At 42.8% G+C, this 25152-nt stretch overlaps 2 protein-coding genes across 6 annotated transcripts in view; one reads left to right on the top strand and one right to left on the bottom strand.

Annotated features, from left to right (window-relative positions):
• The window catches only part of LOC120828058 (abl interactor 2), a 30774-nt gene extending 6000 nt beyond the window's left edge, over positions 1 to 24774 (bottom strand). For 2 of the 5 annotated variants that reach the window (XM_078084302.1, XM_078084303.1), the window contains exons 1-10: positions 24588 to 24774; positions 24043 to 24176; positions 22328 to 22498; positions 20666 to 20854; positions 19248 to 19306; positions 19085 to 19138; positions 18113 to 18408; positions 17789 to 17923; positions 1809 to 1912; positions 1187 to 1366 (exon numbers count right to left, since the gene is read on the bottom strand). In XM_078084302.1, coding sequence (XP_077940428.1) covers positions 1187 to 1366; positions 1809 to 1912; positions 17789 to 17923; positions 18113 to 18408; positions 19085 to 19138; positions 19248 to 19306; positions 20666 to 20854; positions 22328 to 22498; positions 24043 to 24174 — 1320 coding nt within the window. In that variant the 5' untranslated portion in view covers positions 24175 to 24176; positions 24588 to 24774. Of the gene's footprint in view, positions 1 to 1186; positions 1367 to 1808; positions 1913 to 11854; positions 13010 to 14161; positions 14319 to 14839; positions 14969 to 15887; positions 16023 to 17788; positions 17924 to 18112; positions 18409 to 19084; positions 19139 to 19247; positions 19307 to 20665; positions 20855 to 22327; positions 22499 to 22999; positions 23131 to 24042; positions 24177 to 24587 lie in introns of those variants that run through there. The other 3 variants (XM_078084305.1, XM_078084304.1, XM_078084306.1) reach the window with 3 other exon arrangements.
• ifnphi1 (interferon phi 1) lies at positions 4027 to 5870 on the top strand. Its single transcript, XM_040191407.2, has 5 exons — positions 4027 to 4243; positions 5076 to 5150; positions 5295 to 5447; positions 5547 to 5624; positions 5730 to 5870. Exons 1-5 carry the CDS (start codon positions 4109 to 4111, stop codon positions 5868 to 5870), a joined length of 582 nt encoding a protein of 193 aa, XP_040047341.1. The 5' UTR covers positions 4027 to 4108.
• Positions 24775 to 25152: the final 378 nt, after the last annotated feature.

Below are 25152 nucleotides of genomic sequence, written 5' to 3'. Positions count from 1 at the left end.
CGTCCTTCTAAACACGGCGAATGAGGCGCCTCCAAACACGCACGGCGTGAGGAGAACACAGCGTTACAACGAGCACCAACTGTTCTCACTGACGACAAGCAGCATGAAGTAACGTAACGGTGTCTTAATCCGGGCAAGCTTTAGTCAACTTCAGTAAAACTATTGATCAAAATGATCGTGTAATGTATTCAGGTGATTTAACTGTTAAAATAAGCGTTAGCTCCTTCCCTTTCAAGCCAAATACTGTTTGAATTATGCAAGTTAATGCACTGGTATTGCCCCAACACGGGCAGACGTCCGTAGTCATCGTAAACATTGTTTTGTGCAGAGATGTTACAACATGTGAAAGGTGGTTCTCTCCTGCTGGTCAAGAAAAGTTTGTCATCATCTGAAATGTAAATGACCTGGTGTGTCTTAGCAGCTGGCTCAGTGCAGAGGAGGAAGAACATGACAAATCGCAGGAATGGATAAAAATAAAGAAGTTAATTTAGTCCTTGTGTAACTGCTCAACCTGCATCACTACCTACTAGTGTTCTTTTTAAACAGATTTATATCATGTATGTTAACTTGCTGTTGCTCCAAGAGTGCCTGTTATATGGTTCTGATAACAACACTTTAAAATAAAAGCGTGCAACACACTAGTTTTGAATGTATTATTGAGCTTTGCGCATAATGCAATTAATGACAGAAAATCATGCAAATAATTGCATTAAATGTTTTGCCCCGCACTAGTTGTAAGGCTTTTACTGCCAAGCGCAGCAGGTTGCTAGGCAACGGGAGCAGTGGAGGTAAAGCTGATGACAAGCAGGAAGTGCCCAGGTAGACCAGACCGACCCATTTCAGAGAGCGCTCAGTTCAGCCTATGTGGTTGTACAGCAACAGCATGTCTTAAAGATAAAAGGATATGTTCAAATGCTTAAGGGACTCTTATTCTCCTCTGTTGACGTGTAGCCTCATGTTGAACTGCACTGTTAATGACAGTAAAAGGCTGCCACCTTCTGCTCAATAACACAACTACACCCTCTAACAACGTAGCACATCATCACTTCCTTTTCCCGGCTCACATTCACAATAAAAGCAAGTTCAGCAGGAATGAAAAATAAATGAAATAAGTCATCGTGTTCAATGCTATGGTTCTGCAAATCACATGTTGTAAAATCAAAGATTGGTGTATCAGAAGACTTGCCTTGAGCGGACAGCTTTGGAGCAGCGGGCGTCCGTCAGTCTGCCGTTGTGCCTTTGAGGCCTGAGCAGCAGAGTAGAACTTGATGAGGGCGTAGAACCCCGGCGGGTTAAGAGCAGAATTCTGACACACCTTGAGCAGGTAGAGAGGCCCGAAGGACGAGAAGACGCCATGTAGACCCACCTGAGGAACCGCACAGAGACCTGAACCCAGGTGGACTCACACAGAAACCTTAACAACCAGTGGACTCACACAGAAACCTGAGCCCAGGTGGACTCAAACAGAAACCTGAGCCCAGGTGGACTCACACAGAAACCTGAGCCCAGGTGGACTCAAACAGAAACCTGAGCCCAGGTGGACTCACACAGAAACCTGAGCCCAGGTGGACTCAAACAGAAACCTGAGCCCAGGTGGACTCAAACAGAAACCTGAGCCCAGGTGGACTCACACAGAAACCTGAGCCCAGGTGGACTCACACAGAAACCTGAGCCCAGGTGGACTCACACAGAAACCTTAACAACCAGTGGACTCACACACTCACACAGGAACCTGAGCCCAGGTGGACTCACACAGAAACCTGAGCCCAGGTGGACTCACACAGAAACCTGAGCCCAGGTGGACTCACGTAGATTTGAGCCTCAGAGTGAGATGGCTGGATGTCCCACACAAACAGGGTCTTGTTGTTATCCACAGGGACTCTGAACTCCAGGATGTCCACCTCCATCTCACCTGAGAACAAAAGAGACACGTGACATTTACAGCCTTTATCTAAAGTTCACTCAGAAATCTCATGATTTAAGATGTGTTTAATTAATTTGACAGCTACAACAAACCCCGTCTCCTGTTCGTTAACCGTTAGCATGACAGCTACAACAAACCCCGTCTCCTGTCGGTTAACCGTTAGCATGACAGCTACAACAAACCCCGTCTCCTGTCGGTTAACCGTTAGCATGACAGCTACAACAAACCCCGTCTCTTGTCGGTTAACCGTTAGCATGACAGCTACAACAAACCCCGTCTCTTGTCGGTTAACCGTTAGCATGACAGCTACAACAAACCCCGTCTCCTGTCGGTTAACCGTTAGCATGACAGCTACAACAAACCCCGTCTCTTGTCGGTTAACCGTTAGCATGACAGCTACAACAAACCCCGTCTCCTGTCGGTTAACCGTTAGCATGACAGCTACAACAAACCCCGTTTACTGTCGGTTAACCGTTAGCATGACAGCTACAACAAACCCCGTCTCCTGTTCATTAACCGTTAGCATGACAGCTACAACAAACCCCGTCTCCTGTTCATTAACCGTTAGCATGACAGCTACAACAAACCCCGTCTCCTGTTCATTAACCGTTAGCATGACAGCTACAACAAACCGTCAGTCCTTTAGTCTCTGGTTGTATTTTTATTTCCCGGTAAAGTTGATTTTACTGGTACTTGCAGCTTCTGCTTTCTCTTTCTCTTTCTCTTTCTCTTTCTCTTTCTTTCATGTGGGAAGAGTGGGAAACAAAGTTTCCCACTCTTCCGCGGAGAGGCGGGGCCTAATCTAGCAACCAATGACCACGCAGAAGAAAGTGACGACATTTCCGTCAGTTACAAATGTCCTGACAGAAATTTATTCGCCATTTACATCGTTTTATTTACTTTTCTTCGAGTTTTAAAATATTGTTTTTTATTATTTAGTAGATAAAGAGTATGGTTGTTATTTATTTGTTACCACCTGGATAAACACTGTTATTGGTCGACTTTTTGATTCATTGATGACATATCTATCTATCAGTGTGTTGTCTATATTAATTATATTAATGAACAGTGTAATTTATATTGATCAAATGATCTATTCATTGATGTTTTTCTCCATCATTTTTTTTGTAGATGACCTATAATTGTCCCTTCTGAAATGACATCCTCTCAATCAACACAGACCCTACTCACTCGTGACTTCAGCAGGTGTGGCATCACTGCGTTACATATTCAGCAACCAGAAAGTGAAAACGCGAATGACGTCAGTTGCATGTCAAACCATCAAATTCGAGAGAAACCAGAAACATGTGTGATGCTTCTTTCAGAGCAAAAGCATATAATTCACATAAGACTGGAAAGTAGAAGATTTTTTTTAAAGATCTGTAATGTGTCTTCATTACATTTTAATCACACTCAGGTGTATTTACTTTTCTCTCTCACACTCTTATTATTATTATTTTGTAAATCTGTCTCTGTGATTTGAGCTGTCAAAAAGAATACCCCCTAACGTCTATTACTAGCCGCTATTCCTTGACCTCTGTGGAAAACGTCACAGGGTCAAGGAAAGATGGTTAGGAGAAAACAGCTCTTGTCATGGCGCCACTACTTCGGGGTCATTTCACTAAGTTAGGAACCTTCCTCAATGAGAGAGAATTTGACAATTCAAATCCAGCCTGTGTATGACATGTGCAACCTGAGGCAGCTGGTTTGGAAAATGAAAGCAAACAAGTAGGAATCTTCCCACATCAACAGAAACAAACAAAACCAAAACGTAAAGTAAATATTATAATTTATGTTCAGAGTATTTTATATCTATAAAATAACAGGATAATCTATAAATAGATATTATATATATATATATTTATCTAATTGTTAAACACCAATTCTGATTGACCGCATCTCTTAGTTTACTGGTAACAGTTGAACATAAATCAACAAAATCTAAATGTAATGAATACATCCTTTATTGCTGCAGTAGAATGTATACTATATATAAGAATATAAATAATTTGTGTTTTACATATTGATCATGCACATAGTGTGTGCAAAGTGAAAGTCTCTAAGAAATCCCCACTTTTCCCGCCCCCCTGTCTTCTCTGAAATAAAAGTGTCAGATCCGCAGCATGTCGGACACAAACACAATCATTCTGCAGGCGCATCTTCATCCTCTTCCTCATCTTTATCATGACCAGCTGGACCAGCATGCTTGTGTTAACCCTAACCCTCCTCTGCAGCGCCGGGACCCCTGGACTCTGCTGTGACTGGCTCCAACACTATGGACACCTGAGCAACGTGTCTCTGACTCTCGTCCAAACCATGGTGAGTAAGTTGAAAGAGTTAGGGGTTCATCGAGGTCCAGTGGGCTGGTAGTCCAGTGGTCTGGTAGTGATCTAGTGGTCCAGTAGTTTAGTGATCTGGTAGTCTAGTGGTCTAATACTCTAGTAGTTCAGTTGTCCAGTGGTCCGTTGGCCATGTGGTACTGAGCCGCCCCACAAAGAGAATACATTTTATTTTGTTTTGTCATCTGACTTTTTTTCTGAAAAATGTTTTATTTGGAAAATTGACCGGAGTCTCTCCTGATTACGTGCGTTCGTCCTTCTTTACATATTTTCTTTTTCAGCGTTTTTTTCAAGTTACCAAATATCCACTCGCAAGACTACTGCCCCCCCACCTTTAAGACCGTCCGCGAAATATAAGATGGAAGGTTGGGGACCCCTGGGTTAGGATACTGTTAAAATATATAGCTTTCTCTTAATATTTTCTCCAAACTTGCCTAATCCAGCTTGAGGGGTTATCAGATGTTCGTAAAGTTTGTAAAGTCTTAGTGATTCTAAAGTTCATAAAAAAAGCAATGCTAAGTTTTACATTTAATTTAAGAATATCACTTTAATTGTGAAGTTGTCTATTGTCTGTCTGCTGTCACGCACCAACCGCCAAGACAAATTCCTTGTATGTTTGACATATTTTGGCAATAAATGTTTCCTGATTCCTGATTAATTGTTTAAATGAACTTACTTGCGTCTTTAAAGCTGCTATTAAGTTGAACCATCTAGAGACAAACTATTTTGTTGATGTTTATATATATGAAGATAACATTCATACAAATTTAACAAAGTGAAATTTCATCTGTTATTGTGTTTGTATGTTTTAGGGCAATCAGCTGACTGATGAGGAGAGTCCAGTCTCCTTCCCGTACCGACTCTACGAACGCATAATGAACGATAAGGTAATCAATAAATCAATCAACTGACCAACCAATCAATGCAACTAATCAATCCATCCATCAATCAACCAATCAATCAATCAATCATTTATCAATGAACCAGTCAATCGATCAATCTTAACTGCAAGGTGACACTTACACCACCAGGAAGACAACCAGTTGGTTTTCATCAGAGACAGTCTGGAGTTGATGGCTAAGCTCTATCGCCATGACAACCGCTCCTCTGTTACCTGGGATGCAAACAAGATGGAACGCTTCCTGATGATCATCCACAGACAAATACACGGACTGAACCTTTGTGTGAGTACAGAGACTCAACTCCTTTTAGCTGCTCACTTTAGCTAATTCAAGCGGCTCACTCCAACTACTTTCAGTACTGACACTTGTTTTTGTTGTCAGGTGTCAACTCAAATCACAAGAAACACCCGCCTGAGGAGGTACTACCGCAGACTGGAGAAGAAAACTCTGTACAGCACTGTAAGTACAAGCACTGTACAGGTTCGTACACTTACCAGAACTGACTGTAGTTCTGTGGGTACAGGGTGGTATGTGTACTAATACTAACTGTTACTTTGTGAACAGGGGGGTAGTCCTGCATCCTGGGAGCTGATAAGGAAGGAGAGTAAACTGCATCTGGATCAGTTGAACCAGCTGTGGGGCTTCATGGTGGAATCAGCTTCAGCCAGCAGGGGGCGATCTAAAGCCAATCGACCGCAACACTGATACATCTTTATGCTATTTATTTATTTATTTATCTATTTATCTATTTATTTATATTTATTTTCTATTTATGAGCCAAACTACAAAGTGCTATGCATAAGAGCAATCATACATGCTGATAAAGTGCTATCTAGTTCAGGTAGAGTGGGTAAAGGTATACCTCATTACATTACATTACATTACATTACATTACATTACAGGTCATTTAGCAGACGCTTTTATCCAAAGCAACTTAGATCACACTTTAAACTCATGGCCTTTTCACATTTTTGCCAGGGGAGCAATTAGGGGTCAGGTGTCTTGCTCAGGGACACTTCGACATGGAACATAGGGCAGCCTGGACTCGAACCACCAACCTTGTGCTTCCCAGCACACCTTCTCTAACCCCTGCGCCACAACGACCTCGTCTGGGTATAGTGGGTAGAATTGTGTTTTTAGCTGTAGCGGCGTTTCTGCTGTCCCGATGCCGTTTAGGAACTAGGATATCAAACAGTTGGGATGTTGTTGAGTGTTTAGCTCTCTGTGAGGGAGCAACAGCAAGCAACGGGGAGCTTGGATAAAAGTGTCAGCTAAATGACATGACATGTAATGTAACAAGCAGATTGATGCAGAGCCAACTGAGCAGGCAGGGACGTAACGTTAGATCTTGGTTGCCAATGAACAGATCTAGAGGAGGGCTAACGATGTGATGATCAAGTAATGTGATGCAGGAGGATTCTCTGAACAAAGAGAAGATGCTGATAAAAGAAAAACAAAAGTGCTTCTACAAATTATGAATCCTTGTACTTAAACTAACTTACCAAAAACACGCCGTCTGATTGGATGAGAGCGTTTGTCAGGTTTCCGCCGCTCACATCGTTGTCGAGGGTTGCGTAGCCGATAGGAGACGAGCTGTGATTTTATTTGTCGTAAAGCGTGATGGTGATTTTATTATTATCATCACTGTTTATGCTAACAAGCTTTTTGTTTTCAGTGTTGAATGTTTTTATTTTATTTTATAAAACAGAAACTTCCTGTTACCAGCGTGTTTGATGTCATCGAACTTTTCACAGCTCTAGCTATACTGAGTTGAATGTAGCGTGATATTTTTCATCACAACGGTGAATTCTTATCTACGTGAGGCGCTGTTAAACGCCTCACCGTCTAGCAAATTTTCGCTCCATCGAATAGTTGCTTGGACGTTGTTTAGCGGCAACGTTACTTCTATTAGCGTTAGCATTAGCTTAGCAGCTAACCTGGTGATGTCTTCCCTCCCTGCCTCTCCTGCTCTTTCTTGCTCGGTGTGTCACATGTTTAGCTATTCCTCTGCCTCCCTTACCGATAACGGTACATGTAAGAAGTGTAGTATATTTGATAAATTGGAGGCGAGGCTTAGTGAGCTAGAAGCACGGCTCCGCACCATGGAAGCTCAGTCGTTAGCCGCTGTAGTTACCCCGCCCACCCCCGTAGCCGGTGCGGGCCACATAGACGTAGCGTTCGCTCCTGCTAGCCGTCCCCCGGCAACCCCCGAGCAGCCGGGAGGCTGGGTGACTGTCCGGAGTAAGCATAAGTCTAAGTCGAAGCACACGGTTAACCACCAACCACTTCACGTTTCAAACCGCTTCTCCCCACTCAGCGACACACCCGCTGAGAAGCCAACTCTGGTTATAGGTAGCTCCATTCTGAGGAACGTGAAGTTAGCGAAACCAGGGACCATAGTTACGTGTATACCGGGAGCCAGAGCGGGCGACATTGAGTCTTATCTTAAACTGCTGGCTAAGGATAAACGTAAATACAGTAAGATTGTAATACATGTCGGCGGTAATGACTCCCGATTACGTTGCTCGGAGGTCACTAAAGTTAATGTGGAATCGGTGTGTACATACGCTAAAACAATGTCGGACACCGTAGTTTTCTCTGGCCCCCTCCCAAACTTGACAAGTGACGACATGTATAGCCGCATGTCGTCATTCCGCCGCTGGTTGTCGAGGTGGTGCCCAGTAAATAATGTGGGCTTCGTTGATCACTGGAAGACGTTTTGGGGAGAGCCTGGTCTGATTAGGAGGGACGGCATCCATCCCACTTTGGACGGAGCTGAACTTCTTTCTAAGAACCTGACCCAGTTTCTTAGTGGACTTAATCCATGACCCAGAGTTCAGACCAGGGAGCAGAGTCGCAGTCTTACACACTTCTCTGCGCTTCAATCTGAGCAGTCACTCAGCATAATGAACCCTATAGAGACCTTGTCTGCCCCACGGACACACTTATCTAAGTTAAAGGTAAACAACCGAGGAGTTGTAGTAAATAACTTAATTAAAGTTAAAACTAATAATGCAATAGTGCAACAAAATAGGAGAATTAAAGGGGGTCTTTTGAATATCAGATCTCTGTCATCTAAAGCTGTTTTGGTAAACGAACTAATATCAGATCACCATGTTGATGTATTTTGTCTTACTGAAACGTGGTTGTTGAATGGGGAATATTTCTGTTTAAATGAAGCGACTCCTCCGAGTCATGTTAATACTCATATTCCCCGAGGCACAGGCCGAGGGGGGGGAGTGGCAGCTATTTATGACTCCTGCCTTTTAATAAACTTTAAACCTAAGGTGGATTGTAACTCATTTGAAAGCCTGGTTTTCAGTCTTTCGCAACCGACCTGGAAAATAATCCAGCCGGTTCTCTTTGTAATAGTGTACAGGGCCCCAGGTCCTTATTCTGAATTTCTTTCTGAATTTTCACAGTTCTTAACGAGTTTGGTCCTTAAAACGGACAAGGTAATTATTGTGGGTGACTTTAACATTCATGTGGATGTCGACAACGACAGCCTTAGTACTGCATTTCTTTCATTGTTAGATTCAATTGGTTTCTGTCAGTGTGTAAATAAACCAACTCACTGTTTTAACCACACTCTCGACTTGGTTCTTGTGTATGGGATTGAGATTGAACATTTAACAATTTTTCCACAGAACCCTCTCCTGTCGGACCATTGTCTGATAACCTTTGAATTTCTACTATCAGAACCACCTCCTCCTGCCAAAGGTTTCTACAGTCGACGCTTATCGGATACCGCTGTAGCCTTATTTAAAGAAGCCATTCCTTCTGCTCTAAGTTCAGTGCCCTGCCTCAAGATACAAGAAGACTCCTGTGAAAACCTCAGTCCGTCTCAGATCGATAATTTTGTCGATACTGCTACAGGCTCTTTGAGAGTGGCGCTGGACGCTATTGCTCCTCTGGAAAGAAGAATAGCAACAAGAAGGAAGTCTGCTCCGTGGTATAACCCTCAAACACGGAACCTAAAGCAAACTGTGCGGAAGCTTGAACGATTATGGCGTTCCACCAAATCAGAAGGATCTAGGCTAGTTTGGCAAGACAGCCTTAAAACGTATAAGAAGGCTCTCCGTAACGCAAGAGCATCTTATTACTCATCATTAATAGAGAAAAATAAAAACAACTCCAGGTTTCTCTTCAGCACTGTAGCCCGACTGACAGAGAGTCACAGCTCTGTCGAGCCGTGTATTCCTTTGGACCTCACTAGTAACGACTTCATGAACTTCTTCAATGATAAGATTCTGACTATCAAAGAGAAAATTGATGGTCTCCTGCCTTCAACCAGTGCCGACCTGTCCTCCTTGGATGCAGCAGTGGGCCCTGATGCCTGTTTGGATGCCTTCTCTTCCATCAACCTTGATCAACTGACTTCTTTATTTTCAAAGTCTAAATCTTCTACTTGTCTCTTGGATCCGATTCCGACCAAACTGCTTAAGGAAGTTTTTCCTTTAGTTAGCACATCCTTATTAGATATTATGAATCTGTCTTTGTTAACAGGACATGTACCACAGTCCTTCAAGGTAGCTGTAATTAAACCTCTTCTTAAGAAACCTACTCTTGCTCCAGAGGTGTTGGCTAACTACAGACCTATCTCTAATCTTCCCTTCCTCTCTAAGATCCTTGAGAAATCCGTCGCAAATCAATTATGTGACTTTCTACAAAACAATGCTTTGTTCGAGGATTTCCAGTCAGGATTCCGAGTGCATCACAGTACAGAAACCGCACTGGTGAAAATTACGAATGATCTTCTACTTGCATCGGACCAAGGACTCATCTCTTTTCTTGTCTTGCTGGACCTCAGTGCCGCATTTGATACCATAGACCATTGTATCCTGTTGCAGAGACTAGAACATTTAATTGGTATCAAAGGAACTGCACTCAGCTGGTTTAAATCCTACCTATCGGACCGATCCCAGTTTGTGCTTGTAAACGGTGAATCCTCAAAGACCACCAATGTTGGTCACGGAGTCCCACAAGGTTCTGTACTTGGACCGATTTTATTTACCCTCTATATGCTTCCTTTGGGCGATCTTATCAGGAAACACCGCATAAACTTCCATTGTTATGCAGACGATACTCAACTGTATCTGTCGATCAAGCCAGAAGAGACGGACCAGTTAGTTAGACTCCAAGAATGTCTTGGAGACATCAAAACTTGGATGACCGGCAACTTCCTGATGCTAAACTCAGAAAAAACGGAAGTTATCCTGATAGGCCCAGAGCGCCTTCGAAGCCAGCTGTCGCGTGATACAGTTTTTATGGATGGAATTGCTCTGGTACCCAGCAGCACCGTCAGGAATCTGGGAGTTCTCTTCGACCAGGATATGACCTTCAACTCGCATATAAAGAAGACTTCAAGGACTGCCTATTTCCATCTACGTAACATATCAAAAATCAGGAACTTCCTGTCTCAAAGTGATGCAGAAAAATTAGTTCATGCGTTTGTCACTTCCAGACTGGACTACTGTAATTCTTTGTTATCAGGCTGCTCTTATAAATCTCTTAAGCCTCTCCAGCTGATTCAGAATGCTGCAGCACGTGTATTAACAAGAACTAAGAAAAGGGATCATATCACTCCTGTATTAACTTCTCTGCACTGGCTCCCTGTTAAATCAAGAATAGATTTTAAGGTACTTCTCCTCACCTACAAGGCACTTGCTGGTGAGGCACCGTTGTATCTTCAAGAGCTTGTAACACCGTATTGCCCTACAAGGCAACTGCGCTCCATAGATGCTGGGTTACTTGTTGTTCCTATGGTTTTAAAAAGTAGGCTGGGGGCCAGAGCCTTCAGTTATCAAGCTCCTCTTTTGTGGAACCAGGTTCCACTTTCAGTCCGGGGGGCAGATTCGGTCAGCTCTTTTAAAGTAAAACTTAAAACGTTCCTCTTTGATTCTGCCTATAGTTAGGGCTGGCTCAGGTTAGTCCGGACCAGCCCCTAGTTAAGCTGCTATAGGCTTAGAATGCCGGGGGAATTCTTAGGACACACCAAGCTCCTCTCTCACGCTCTCTTTCTACCATAATTCAAGTTTTATTAATGCACATGACTAATTCAGCTTCTTTCCGGGAGTTTTTTTTTTGTGCTTTCGCCCCTATCAGGTCTCCATAGATCGTGGTTCCTTCGGGACCCTGGTCCTGACACCTACCGTGGCCATGCTGACGCCTGCTGCTGCCATCATCATCATCATCATCATTATTTTAGATATTAATCATATTACTTTACTCATAAACCGACATTACCCTCTCCTAAAATCTCTGTGCTCTCCCTCCCCACAGGATTCTGTGGATGGTGGTTCTATCTGATGGTGGTTGCCTCTGCAGTGGTCCTGCTGTGCGCCTGGCTTACTACTCACAATTACTTGAATCATTTCTGTCATAGGAATTGCATGTATTATACATTGTTCATTCTGTACACATGGCATCCATTGTAGTCTGTCCATCCCGGGAGTGGGATCCCTCCTCCGACGTTCTCCCTAAGGTTTCTTCCCTTTTTTTCCCTCTTGTAAGGGTTTTTTCATTTTTTGGGGAGTTTTTCCTGTGCCGATGGTGGGTTTCGGGGCAGAGGATGTCGTATGTGTACAGACTGTAAAGCCCTCTGAGGCAAATTTGTAATTTGCGATTCTGGGCTATACAAAATAAAATGACTTGACTTGACTTGACTTGTGACAGAAATAAAAAATGTGTTTCATTAATAATTAGTTTATTCACTTTTTAAATGACATTACATTTACTGACACTGTGAGCGTGTTCGCTTCGCTTGAGTTCAATACGGTATTTTTGTCAAACACGCATGTGCGTGAGATGAAACAGTTTCCCAGTAGGAAGCAAGATTATTTGAGTAAACAATTTGTGTCCCGTTGGCTCTCAATATGACACGGAAAAAATGCACAGCAAAAGGAAAATATGAAGATGAACACAGGACGCTTTTAACAGAGTGGGAGAGTTTATATTCCTTTGTTGAACGTAATGGCAAGCCATTCGGCCTTGTATGTCAGGCGTCATTAGAGCGTTTCAAAGCTTCAAATCTTCAGCGCCACTTCAGCTCACTCCATGCTCCAAACATCGACCAGGAATATCCAAAAGGGACTGAAGTTCGGAAGCACAAGTTGGTCACTTTGGAAAGTCAGGCAGAGAAGCAGAGAAGCACTCAGAAAGAATGATCAACCCAAAATGTCGCGATCCCCCTGCAGTACCTCCTGTTGACCCCCTGTTGAAGACCTCTGTGCTACACACTAAGTAATGATTTCAGAAACAGAAACGGGGCTTGATTTCAACGTGTCAGCTGATCAAATGATTACAAACGTGAAGAGACAGGTATAACAGACAAATATCACAGGAAGTATTTCTATTACAGTTAACAGCTGGAGATTTAAAATACACTCTTAATTTTCCAAAACACGGCTGGCTCCGACACTATGGACACCTGAGCAACGTGTCTGACTCTCATCCATTATTTAACAGTTATTTTTAGAGTAAAATAACCCACAGTTATGTATTTATTTAGATCAAGAACATGATGTAATTCACAGGAACAAGAAGTTTTTAAGCTTTTAGGTTTGAACCCAGTGGTTTTCTGTATTTATTAGGATATGTGTCTATTTTACTATCTTACTGTATATATGTTGTACAACATACGTTATAATTTCAAATCATATTTCAAACTGGGGCTCCATTCTTATCACACGACTGGACGTAGTTTCCCGGGAAAAATCCCCTGTTGCCGCGGAGACAGCCCTCACACCAGCCGTCGTCACGACGAAGGAGCAGGTAGACGACGTCGCCCTCCTTGAGCGAAAGGTCGTCAGGTTTGGAGGGCTCGTAGCTGTACAGCGCCTCCACTGGACACACAGGACAGTTGCATTATATATATATATATATATATATATATATATATACACACACAAACTAGTAGGGGTGTAACGATTCATTCACTGAATCGATTAATCGATTTATATTCCTGCGATCCAACGGAATCAATCTGTGCTCCGCAAATCGGCCTTCCGGACGACATATATCGATTACAAATCGATTGAAATGGTACATAATCGATTGTATCGATACTTGTAAACTGCACATTGGATTTAAGTACAAAAACTGTATGGATGTGTGTTTGTTTGTTTGTTTTTTAGCACTTTAGACGCGTTAAACGTTACTCGATTCAGTCTGCCTGTCTGTGACGTCATCAGTACGCAGCGGCAGCCGCGCGAAACTCTGAACAACAACAAAACACGGCGTGGAGGAGACGACTGCGAGCGAGACATTTACAAACCAACTTATCGATCCAGTGGAAACATTTGGGCTTTTGCAAACACGGAGGTGTTCTAAATAAGATGGTCGCTGTTTGTAGAATATGTAGAAGCCAAATAAAAAAACAGGGAAACACGACGAATCTTTCCGGCCGTCTACTAAGGCGCCGCGGGATTAAACATCGCCGACAGTCAGGACCTCGAGCAGCGTCACCGCTGCAGCAGCAGCAGCAGGTAACTCAGCTCTGCAGACGCCTCAGGCCTCCAGCACCAAACTCACATCACAGTAACAAGTTTATCTGTAAAGACGTGCGACCCTACGATGTGGTTGAACAACGGGGTTCTGTGAATTGATCCAAACATTGTGTAATTATTGTGTAATGTTTACATTGAAAATGGCACTTGATTCAAATAAAAGGTTAATACATTTGCCATTAATTGTTGTTTGCTTGTTTATAATATCCATAATTAATTTAAACCGGATTTCCTTACAAGAAACAACAGGGATCTCAGAAACTTTGCCTGCACTGTCCAGTAAAGTTACTGAATCGATTTCAAGTCACTGAATCGAATCGTTGAACCCAGATCGTCCATGAATCGAATCGGCAACCATGAATTGTGATTTGAATCGAATCGTTGTTAAAATGAATCGTTACACCCCTACAAACTAGTATACAATCTAGTAGAGATCTATCTCTACTAGAGATAGATATATACATATCTATCCATATGTGTTTGGTATACCTTTTGGGTATACCATGTGTGAGTATACCTTTCTCCAGGTATTGGTCAGGAGCGTCTGTGTGGAGGCCCACTGGTGGAGGGAGGGGCGGCATAAGGTCATTGAAACCACCCAGATCGTCCAATAGGAGAGGAGGGGGCGTGGCTGGGAGCTTGAGATCTAAGAGGACAGAGGTGCTGTGAGTGACAGCAGGGATTGGCCAATAAGGTCTCTGGAGGCAGTGCTTTGACAAAAAGCAGAAAAGTCAAACTTTATATTTTCAGTTGTGTGTATGTTTGTTAACACTGCTTCTGATGTACAGTACCATTACATCACATTACGGGTCATTTAGCTGACGCTTTTATCCAAAGCAAAACATGTTTAACCCATGGCTTTGTCCAGGGAGTATTTAGGGGTTAGGTGTCCTGCTCAGGGACACTTCGACATGGGACATGGGGCAGCCAGGACTCGAACCACTAACCTTGCGGTTCCCAGCGCTGCACCACATCAACCCATACCACTGTTATTAATGTTCATTACTACTGCTACAGTGTGTAGTACTACTGCTACCGATGTATGTAACTACTGATGTACACTACTACAGCCCTACTACTGTAATTGTACTGCTACTAAAACTACTTCTGATACTACCAGTAACCATATACTAACTACACTACAACTAGATATGTTGGTATTCTTACCGACGTGTTCGTGGCAAGTAGTGAAGCAAAGTTGAGATGAAGAAGAGGAGCGCGGGAGCAGTGTGGAGGAAGAAGAGAAGGATGGAGGAGCATGGGGGGGGGGGTAGGGGGGAGGCGGGGGGATCATCACTGACAGAGAGAATAGGAAGAGTGATCATCTGCATTGACAAAACATTTATGGATCCTCATCTGCAACATCCTGAAGAACTCCTAGTAGACCTAGTACCTATACATCCTCAAGAGCTCCTAGTACCCCAACCTCTTCAAGTGCTCCTGGTGACCTAACATCCTGGAGAACTCTGAGTATCCCAACGTCCTGAATAACTCCTAGTACCCCAACATCCCGGAGAACACCTAGTACCCTAGTACCCCAACATCCTCAAAAAATGTTCAACATCCTCAAGAAACCCTTATACCTATTAGGAAAACAGAAAACCTCCCCATAAAACCCCTCTCATCCTCAAGTACTATTAGAACTTCCTCAAGGACCTAGATTACCTTTAGGATGTCCTCAACAAGCCTTAACAATTACTCACTTCCTTATATGCTGCATACACATCAAACGTAAACGCTCTAAAGGTTAACGTTAGCCCATTTGATTGTTGCCACGAACTGTCCCCTGGCAACGTGGCAAGGCACTGTGTACGGTGGTTCCTGGACCAGTCACAATATAACGTTGGGTACGTACAGCTCGGGGTACCTACACACAGCTAACAGTACCGTTCATTTATCCTTTTATCCACGTCATATTGTTGCTAAAGTTTATATATCAAATATTTCAAATTTTGCGTTTGCTGCGTTTTAACGCAACTTGAACTAAATCATGTCGACTGTGCATAGATTTTTATGTAATCCTGGGGCACGAAGAATTTCATACCTTTGGTGTGAATGCAGCATTAGGAGTCCAAATATCTCAGACACAATAACAGATAAAAGCAAATTAATCATTTTCTTTTAAGTTTATTTATTATTTGCAGTGGTATTGGTATTTTTCGATCTGCACCTAGTTTCTAGTATAGATCAAAGTGACATCCCTCTGTCGGCTTACGTGATTGGACAGCAGGTAGGAAAAGAGAGCGAGTGTAACTGCAGCGGGAGGCAGCGCCGGAGCGAACCCTCAAAGAGAGAGAACGAGTGGTAGGGGGCGAGCGACGGCGGCGGCTTCTCTTGGGCAGAAGGCTCACTGAAGAAAACACGACAGATAGAGAAACTTGAAAAAAAACTGAGAGTAAAAGGGAACTGAGAGGAAAACACCAGGGAAGAAAATGACACAAAAAATACCACAAAAGGAGGAGAGAGAGAAAAAATGGAGAAGTAAAGGCTTAAATCTCCATCAAGCAACCTCCTGTATTGTGTGATTGAATGAAGACAAAAAAAGAACTTCTTTCAAACTCAGAAACAAGTGGAGAAGTACCATGAAGCAACAAATGAGCAAGTGCTCAGCAATACCAGGACTGGTCAGACACATGTAATAGGTTGAAAACGCTGTTCCATGTTTTGTTGCTAGTCCCTAGAGGGCAATGGGCCGTGGCCCCACCATGAGCGACGAAACAAAAAGAAATATAATATATATATATATATATATATATATATATATATATATATATATATTGTTGTTTATTATATTAAAAATACATTTTTACCATTGGTCAATATTTGTGTATTTGTGTTTTTGAAGCGTGGATTATATCCCTGGTAGTATTTGTAAATCAAGATATCTATGCAAAATATATGCTTTTCCTGCACGTCCTCTCTGCTTGTCTCAGCTCAGGCCGGTCGCAAAGGGTCTAAGAAGCACATCACTGATAAAGAGTGACATTATAATTTCTGTGTCCTAAAATACATTGAGATTTGGGCCCTTCGCCGCCCTAAGAGCGACCACCGGCAGTGTCCTCCAAGAAGACCCGACCTGAACTCAGTACGAGAGAAAAACATCGATCAGACCACGGACCGGCGAGAAAGGGAAGCCGCGCATATCACGCTTCTGTAGAGACTCCGGGATGTTTAGCTTACTGGTTAGCTACATGCTAACGCCGTATATTGGCGTCACCATCTAAAAGATTGTATATAAATATATTTATTTTGTAAGGATAAACTTTTGTATCCTTTAATATAATATATTTGATGATATTTATAATAGTTACGATATGGTAGTTATATCATATAATGAACTGAATATTGTTTTATATGGTTATATGTATTCATTGATATACTGAATTGTTTGAATAAGATGTCCTTATTATGTTAAACTGTTGGAATACATGTTAAATATTTACCTGAAAAGTAATAATACGTGTTTGATACCTTTTTTTTTTTACATAGAATCATGATTACTGAAACTGACCCAAACCCAAAAATAAAATCCAGCAGCCACCACTGTGTGTAACGTCAAGAGATGTTGTGTGAATGTTTACGTGTTTCTATTTCATTTAAAACGTCACGGCGTTCAGCTTGGCTGGATGTCTAGAACGTCCGCACATGGCAGCCATCTTGGTACAGTCAGCTCGCTCACCCATCACATTGTGTTGGTACATGTACTTTAAATAATAATAACTTGATACATTTTCAACCGTTTTTTAAACTATTTGGTTTTCTTATAGTAGTTTGTAAGAGATTTAGTTATGACACTACATACTTATGAATAAGGCTGTCATTATAATAATTCATAAGTATGCAGTGTCATAAATACATCTCTGTACACGGTGGGGATTTCAACATACAACATTTCTCAATATGTTTGTAAAGGGAAATCTTGTACCTATTTTCGAACATAACAAACCAAACCGGTTGAGAATTGAGAAAGTTATGGTTATTTAAAAAGTACATGTAAGCCTACCACTACCAACACAATGTAGTGGGTGAGCGAGCTGAATGTAGCAAGATGGCCGCCATGTGCATGATGCTCGATTCTGTTGGCCGGCGAGGCGGACGAGACAGACGGACAGGTACCTTCTACTTCTTGGTTGGGTTGAGGGGAAAGGGGCGGAGCTGGCAGCTCTAAGGCCTCATCGGGCATTGGAGGGAAGCCGACATCATCAGATGGAGGAGGGGGGGATGGAGGTGGCAAGCTGCTCTCTTCCACCACTAAGGAGACAGACGGGTGTCATTGTGATGTCACTAAATTTGACCAATGAAGGATTTCTACATTTCACCATAAATAATAATGAAGAGGTTTTTGAAATGACTCGTGGCTTATGTCAAGATTATGTTACCATGATGATGAGTGTAAATAATTGTCCTGTTAACATCCATTGATATCGGTTTAAAACTCACCTGTCTCAAGGCTGAGGGAAGGAGTGGGTGGAGGAGCGCTGTAATCGATTACAGCCTCTGAAGGAGGTGGGGGAGGTGGTGGGGGGAGCAGAGCAGACAGTACTCCTGACAAATCAGGTGGAGGTGGAGGGGGGGGGGTCGAGGTAGTAGTAACCTCATCATCCTGAGCTGTAAACTCATTCACTGTAGGAAGAGGCGGGGCTTCGTTCAGCAGCATGGTAATGATGTCACCATCAGGTGGAGCATGGCAGGCAGGGGGGACGGTGGGTGGAGCTACGGGTTTCCCAAAACTAGAGCTGAAAAAGATATTAGTTAGACCCCGTTTACACGATGGGAAAACGCATTTTTCCATTTTCATGCGTTTTGGCCTTTCATTTACACAGAAACTGAGCTTTTATCACGGAAAAAACGATCAATTCTAAAAACTCCGGCCAAAGTGGAGATTTCTGAAAACTCTGTTTTTGTGTTTGCGCGTGAACTCGGTTTTAGGTTGTCAAACGTCACAGTATGCGACTTGTTGTTGGTTTTGAGAATTCTGATTGGTTTGCATGTCTTTATCCTTCTCGTTACACTGCCGACTACAGGTTGGGCGGGTTGGGCGTAGTTACGATGCCGTCCGGGACGTATTTATGCAGGTTCATATAAACAGAAACTTTTTTGAAAACGCAGGGGCAGAAATATTCGTTTCTGTAAATACCCGGCTGTGTGTAAATGTGGCCTTAGTCTAAAGAAGTGTACCAATGTGTTCCACTTTGACCCCTCTTGATGAAAAACAAAATGAAAGCATTTTATCTTCAAAAGACGTTTGATATTTTTGCCGCCTGAAGGATTTATTTAATAATGTAATAACTTAATAAATGATTATGATGATTATGATAATAAAATGATATATAGTAAATTGATTTTAGCATGCTTTATTGTGAAAGATCTCCCACTCACTAAGATGTACAAGAGCTCACACTGTGTTATTACCCGCTGACAGGGGGCGCCACCGGACACTGCACAGGCTCTGGAGGGTTCGTGGACCTGCGATACACACACACACACACACACACACACACACACACAGTCCTTGTTAGAGGTGCTTCAGATGAAAGAGGAAGTGAAGTCATTAACAGAGACAGCAGAACTGAACCTGGTGGAGGCGCCGTGTCTGCGGATGGTTCCGGTTTGTTCGGACTGTTTCCCAGAGACCTGATGAGACACGTGATTGTGTTAATGTGTGTGTTCGTGTTTGTGAGAGAGCTTCAAAAGAGTCTCTCAGGCAGCTCTGATTGGTCCCTCTAAACATGTTCTCACGCTCTACAAAGACTGTGTGTGTGTGTGTGTGTTTATGTGTGTGTGTGTGTGTGTTTATGTGTGTGTGTGTGTGAGTGTATGTGTGTGTGTTCATGTGTGTGTGTTCATGTGTGTGTGTGTGTGTGTTTATGTGTGTGTGTGTGTGTGTGTTTATGTGTGTGTGTGTGTGTGTTTATGTGTGTGTGTGAGTGTATGTGTGTGCGTGTGTGTGTGTATGTGTGTGTGTTCATGTGTGTGTGTTTATGTGTGTGTGTGTGAGTGTATGTGTGTGTGTGTGCGTGTACGTGTGTGTGTGTGTATCTACACCAGCAGCAGTAACATACAAACGGAGAAACACACTCATGAGTTGAGGATAAATTTTCCTTATTTGTTTTCTTCTTGGTGGAATATTCAGTTCATCCTCCATCACGTTTCAACATATAGTCTATATTATATTATATATATATTATTTGGTATATATAAATACATACATACATACTGTAGTTTGTAGGTTTGTAGTATTTTACTGTAGTTTATAATAGTAGAATATTGTATTGTAGTTTATAGTAGTTTGCAGTATTTTACGGTAGTTTCAGAATTAGAGCGATATAGGGAGACAAATAGAAGAATAAAAAAGAATTATATGAGTATAATAAGTTAAAGTAAAAAAAGATTTTAAAAAAACTTGCGGCTGATCACCCTCTCCGCAGAGCGAATGTCCTTGACTATTCTCTAGTGGCTAGTTTATAGTTAACCATAACTTTACCATTACCTTTAACGTTTACCATAACTTACAGTAGTTTGTAGTATTCCACTGTAGTTTACAGTACTTTACCACGTACCGTAGAAGAGCTGTAGGTCTGAGACTCTCTGGAAGAGGATGTGATATAAACTTAAAATGGTCACAGCGTGAACGAGGAACTCTTCTGTTTCTGTGGTTGTTCTGCAGCCACCACCTCTTCCTGTTAGCATCTAACAGACTGAGTCTCACTTCTGCTTCTCGAAATACTGCAAGGATCTACGGTGACTACTTCACCATAAGTAGAATTTTATCAGAAGATCTTCACTGCTACCCATGTTGTATCTGTATGTGTATTCAGAGCTTGTGGGCAAAAGACTTTCAAAATAAGTTACACATTTAAATTGTTTTTGCCATTAATGAAATAATGTGGTAACATAATATTAACTCGATTTACATATTTATATATCAACCTCCGTGGGTGAGGTACCTTCACGTATTTATATGTATATATACTGTATCTGCGAGTGAAGTACCTTCACGCCGTGGCCGAGGCTGTCCAGCAGCTGGTAGCTGATTGGTTGACGGCTATGAGGTGGGCGGGACTGCGAGCCAGAAGTGGGCTGCTGAGGATGGATAATCTTGTGGCTGCGAGGAACTCGTCTCACGGCCGTGAAGACGCCGATCTCCCTCCTGGAAACCTTCTCCTTGTGATTCTCCACCGTCTGGAGAGAGAACCCATGAGTGGAGAGGAACCCGTTAGTGGAGAGGAACCCGTTAGTGGAGAAGAACCCGTTAGTGGAGAGGAACCCGTTAGTGGAGAAGAACCCGTTAGTGGAGAAGAACCCGTTAGAAGAACCTGTTAGTAGAGAAGAACTCGTTAGTAGCGAAGAACCCGTTAATAGAGAAGAACCCGTTAGTAGAGAAGAACCCGTTAGTGGAGAGGAACCCATGAGTGGAGAGGAACCCGTTAGTAGAGAGGAACCCATTAGTAGAGAAGAACTCGTTAGTGGAGAAGAACCCGTTAGTGGAAAGGAACCCGTTAGTAGAGAAGAACTCGTTAGTGGAGAAGAACCCGTTAGAAGAACCCGTTAGTAGAGAAGAACCCGTTAGTGGAGAAGAACCCGTTAGTGGAGAAGAACTCGTTAGTGGAGAAGAACCCGTTAGAAGAACCCGTTAGTAGAGAAGAACTCGTTAGTAGAGAAGAACCCGTTAGTGGAGAAGAACCCGTTAGTGGAGAGAAACCTGTTAGTGGAGAAGAACTCGTTAGTGGAGAAGAACCCGTTAATAGAGAAGAACCCGTTAGTGGAGAAGAACCCGTTAGTAGAGAAGAACCCGTTAGCGGAGAAGAACCCGTTAGTGGAGAGGAACCCATGAGTGGAGAGGAACCCGTTAGTAGAGAGGAACCCGTTAGTAGAGAAGAACTCGTTAGTGGAGAAGAACCCGTTAGTGGAGAGGAACCCGTTAGTAGAGAAGAACTCATTAGTGGAGAAGAACCCGTTAGAAGAACCCGTTAATAGAGAAGAACCCGTTAGTGGAGAAGAACTCGTTAGTGGAGAAGAACCCATTAGAAGAACCCGTTAGTAGAGAAGAACTCGTTAGTAGAGAAGAACCCGTTAGTGGAGAAGAACTCGTTAGTAGAGAAGAACCCGTTACTAGAGAAGAACCCGTAAGTAGAGAAGAACCCGTAAGTAGAGAAGAACCCGTTAGTGGAGAAGAACCCGTTACTAGAGAAGAACCCGTAAGTAGAGAAGAACCCGTAAGTAGAGAAGAACCCGTTATTCATTAAATATGTAGTTAAAACCAATTAAAAGTAAACCACAGAAGGACTTTACTTGAAATCTCTGTAATGAACACAAAGAACAGAGGCTCCATTTATCCATTCACAAACAGACACACACACACACACACACACACACACACACTCATACACACCAAGAGACAGACACACAGATGCACATACACACAGAGACACACTGTTTAACACGGTTGTCATGGTGACACAGATCCACATTCAGTGGTCCCTTTAAGACCCTCTACCAGAAAGCAGATTTAGGATATCCCTTCAGTCCAACAACACTGGGACTACACCTCCTGGAACTACACTTCCCACAATGCACCTGACCGCTGTTGTCGCCCATCACACTTCCAAACATCCAAACAACAGTGACACCAAGATTTCAGGGGGCGGGTCTCACCTGACCAATGAGGTTGATGGAGGACTCCAAGTGACGCAGCTGATTGGTCTGAGCCTCCAGCAGACTCAGCATGCTATTGGCCAAAGAGTTGATCTGGTATGCCACGCTGGCCAGTGATTGGGTGGTAAAGTTCTTAGTCTCCTCCAACGCCTTCATGCAGCAGGCACCTGACTGGGAGTTAGCTTAGCTTAGCACAAAGGACAGAAACGGTGAAACTGTTGTGACGGCCTCCGTGTGGTTCATTCACGCCACTCTGCGGGAGTGATACCTCTCTGGTAGTAACATCTTTGTCTTTAGTTGATTGCAGATCTGGGGCACCTGGGAGTGGTGAGCCAAGGGTGATAAACCCCACCTGATGGGACTACACGGCTAGCTCTTCACCGCAAGGCAGAAGTCAACTATGGCTTGATTACCCTGCTTGTTTTATTTAAGTTATCCGCTACCAAGTACATGTTTTAGCTGATTCCTTTGTAAAATAAATCCCTTTTTGATCCGCTATGCTGCCTCGTTCCCTTGTTTGTCATGGCCCTTGAGCCAGGTTGTGACACTGTGTTGTACTAGTATTAGTAGTATAAGTATAGTTGGCTACACTCAGAAGGTTGTTGTTGGAGTCGTAATAGTGGTACTAGTATTAGTAGTGTTGGTAGTACTAATAGTAGTAGTAGTACTGACCTGAAGGTAGTTGCTGTGGCAGTAGTCGGCTACACTCAGCAGGTTATCGTTGGCGTCGTAGCAGTAGCAGTAGTAGTAGTAGTAGTAGTACTGACCTGAAGGTAGTTGCTGTGGCAGTAGTCGGCTACACTCAGCAGGTTATCGTTGGCGTCGTAGTAGTAGCAGTAGTAGTAGTAGTACTGACCTGAAGGTAGTTGCTGTGGCAGTAGTCGGCTACACTCAGCAGGTTATCGTTGGCGTCGTAGTAGTAGCAGTAGTAGTAGTAGTAGTACTGACCTGAAGGTAGTTGCTGTGGCAGTAGTCGGCTACACTCAGCAGGTTATCGTTGGCGTCGTAGCAGTAGTACTGACCTGAAGGTAGTTGCTGTGGCAGTAGTCGGCTACACTCAGCAGGTTATCGTTGGTGTCGTAGTAGTAGCAGTAGTAGTAGTAGTAGTACTGACCTGAAGGTAGTTGCTGTGGCAGTAGTCGGCTACACTCAGCAGGTTATCGTTGGCGTCGTAGTAGTAGCAGTAGTAGTAGTACTGAAGGTAGTTGCTGTGGCAGTAGTCGGCTACACTCAGCAGGTTATCGTTGATGTCGTAGTAGTAGCAGTAGTAGTAGTAGTAGTAGTACTGACCTGAAGGTAGTTGCTGTGGCAGTAGTCGGCTACACTCAGCAGGTTATCGTTGGTGTCGTAGTAGTAGTAGTAGTAGTAGTACTGAAGGTAGTTGCTGTGGCAGTAGTCGGCTACACTCAGCAGGTTATCGTTGGCGTCGTAGTAGTAGCAGTAGTAGTAGTACTCACCTGAAGGTAGTTGCTGTGGCAGTAGTCGGCTACACTCAGCAGGTTATCGTTGGCGTCGTAGTAGTAGCAGTAGTAGTAGTACTCACCTGAAGGTAGTTGCTGTGGCAGTAGTCGGCTACACTCAGCAGGTTATCGTTGGCGTCGTAGTAGTAGCAGTAGTAGTAGTACTCACCTGAAGGTAGTTGCTGTGGCAGTAGTCGGCTACACTCAGCAGGTTATCGTTGGCGTCGTAGTAGTAGCAGTAGTAGTAGTACTCACCTGAAGGTAGTTGCTGTGGCAGTAGTCGGCTACACTCAGCAGGTTGTCGTGGTTTTCCAGTAGAGCTCTTCTGGCGTTTGGAGCTTCCTCCATAATCTTCATCACCTCCTCTTTGACGTTCTGATCCTTCATCGCTGATTTAGAGACAGGATGTAGTTTTATATATAGTTTTGTAACTAATGTCTATGCTTAGTTTTATTCATATGAGGTTCTTCTTTCCCTTTTATATGCTTCTCTTTGTACTCACTTCTGTTTCACACATAATACGTAATAATACAACACTGCTGAATGTACATACAGATTGTAATTGTGCTTCATAACATCAGGGACATGTCGACAGCCTCACAGATTCAAAGCAGTTCATGAAATATCATTTATATTCTTTTAACAGTGAAATGTATGTTCATGTTTAACTTATATTTCACTTTACAATACATCAATTCAATTTTCTTTTAGTGAAGTAAATTATCTGAATACAATAAGAACAATCATCTTCCGTTTTCAAATCTAATCAGAGGAGAAATTACAAAACTTTAAAAACTCACCAGAAAAACTTAAAATAGAATCTGTTCAAGAGGGAATAACAAATGGAGCCGCTGATATCTCTCTCTCTATCTGTCTTCTCTTTCTTTAGCTTGTCTGTCTCTCTGCCTGTCTCTCTTTTGTCTGTCTCTCTGTCCTCCTCACAACCTACAACTCAACTTTTTTTCTGCTTGGCAATGAACTTTATCCAAAGATCGTCTCTCTTGCAAGAGAGGTGTCACTCCTCTTCAATGCTGAAACTCTTTCTAGTAGGTAGTTTGGTGCTAATAACACTTAGGGGACATTTGGGGAATGTGTCAAGAGGGACAAGCCCATGTAATTGGGAGATAATAAAATATAAGAAAACATTTTTTTTTCTTTGCAGGCTCTATACATTACATGTCCTTTTACCAAGAGGCAGGTGGTTGGGAACCACAAAAAGTCCAACAACCACACATATCAGCTAATAAAGGAACTGAGAATAAACAACAAGCACATTCAGCTTGATATGTATATCAACAACCTAACAAAAAGTTGTCAGGCGGTCGGCTGTCAAATGTATCCCGATGATAGTTACTTAGGAATCTT

The sequence above is a fragment of the Gasterosteus aculeatus genome, chromosome 11 (genome assembly GCF_964276395.1).
Source record: "Gasterosteus aculeatus chromosome 11, fGasAcu3.hap1.1, whole genome shotgun sequence".
Lineage (NCBI taxonomy): Eukaryota > Metazoa > Chordata > Actinopteri > Perciformes > Gasterosteidae > Gasterosteus > Gasterosteus aculeatus.
This window is presented reverse-complemented; position numbering and strand designations above follow the sequence as displayed.

Excerpts from the sequence above, each read along its gene's own strand:
- ifnphi1 (XM_040191407.2), top strand. The coding sequence starts at position 4,109 with ATGACCAGCTGGACCAGCATGCTTGTGTTAACCCTAACCCTCCTCTGC. Across the intron at positions 5,151-5,294 it reads AACGCATAATGAACGATAAG|GAAGACAACCAGTTGGTTTT; the intron begins GTAATCAATAAA and ends TTACACCACCAG. Across the intron at positions 5,625-5,729 it reads AGAAAACTCTGTACAGCACT|GGGGGTAGTCCTGCATCCTG; the intron begins GTAAGTACAAGC and ends CTTTGTGAACAG.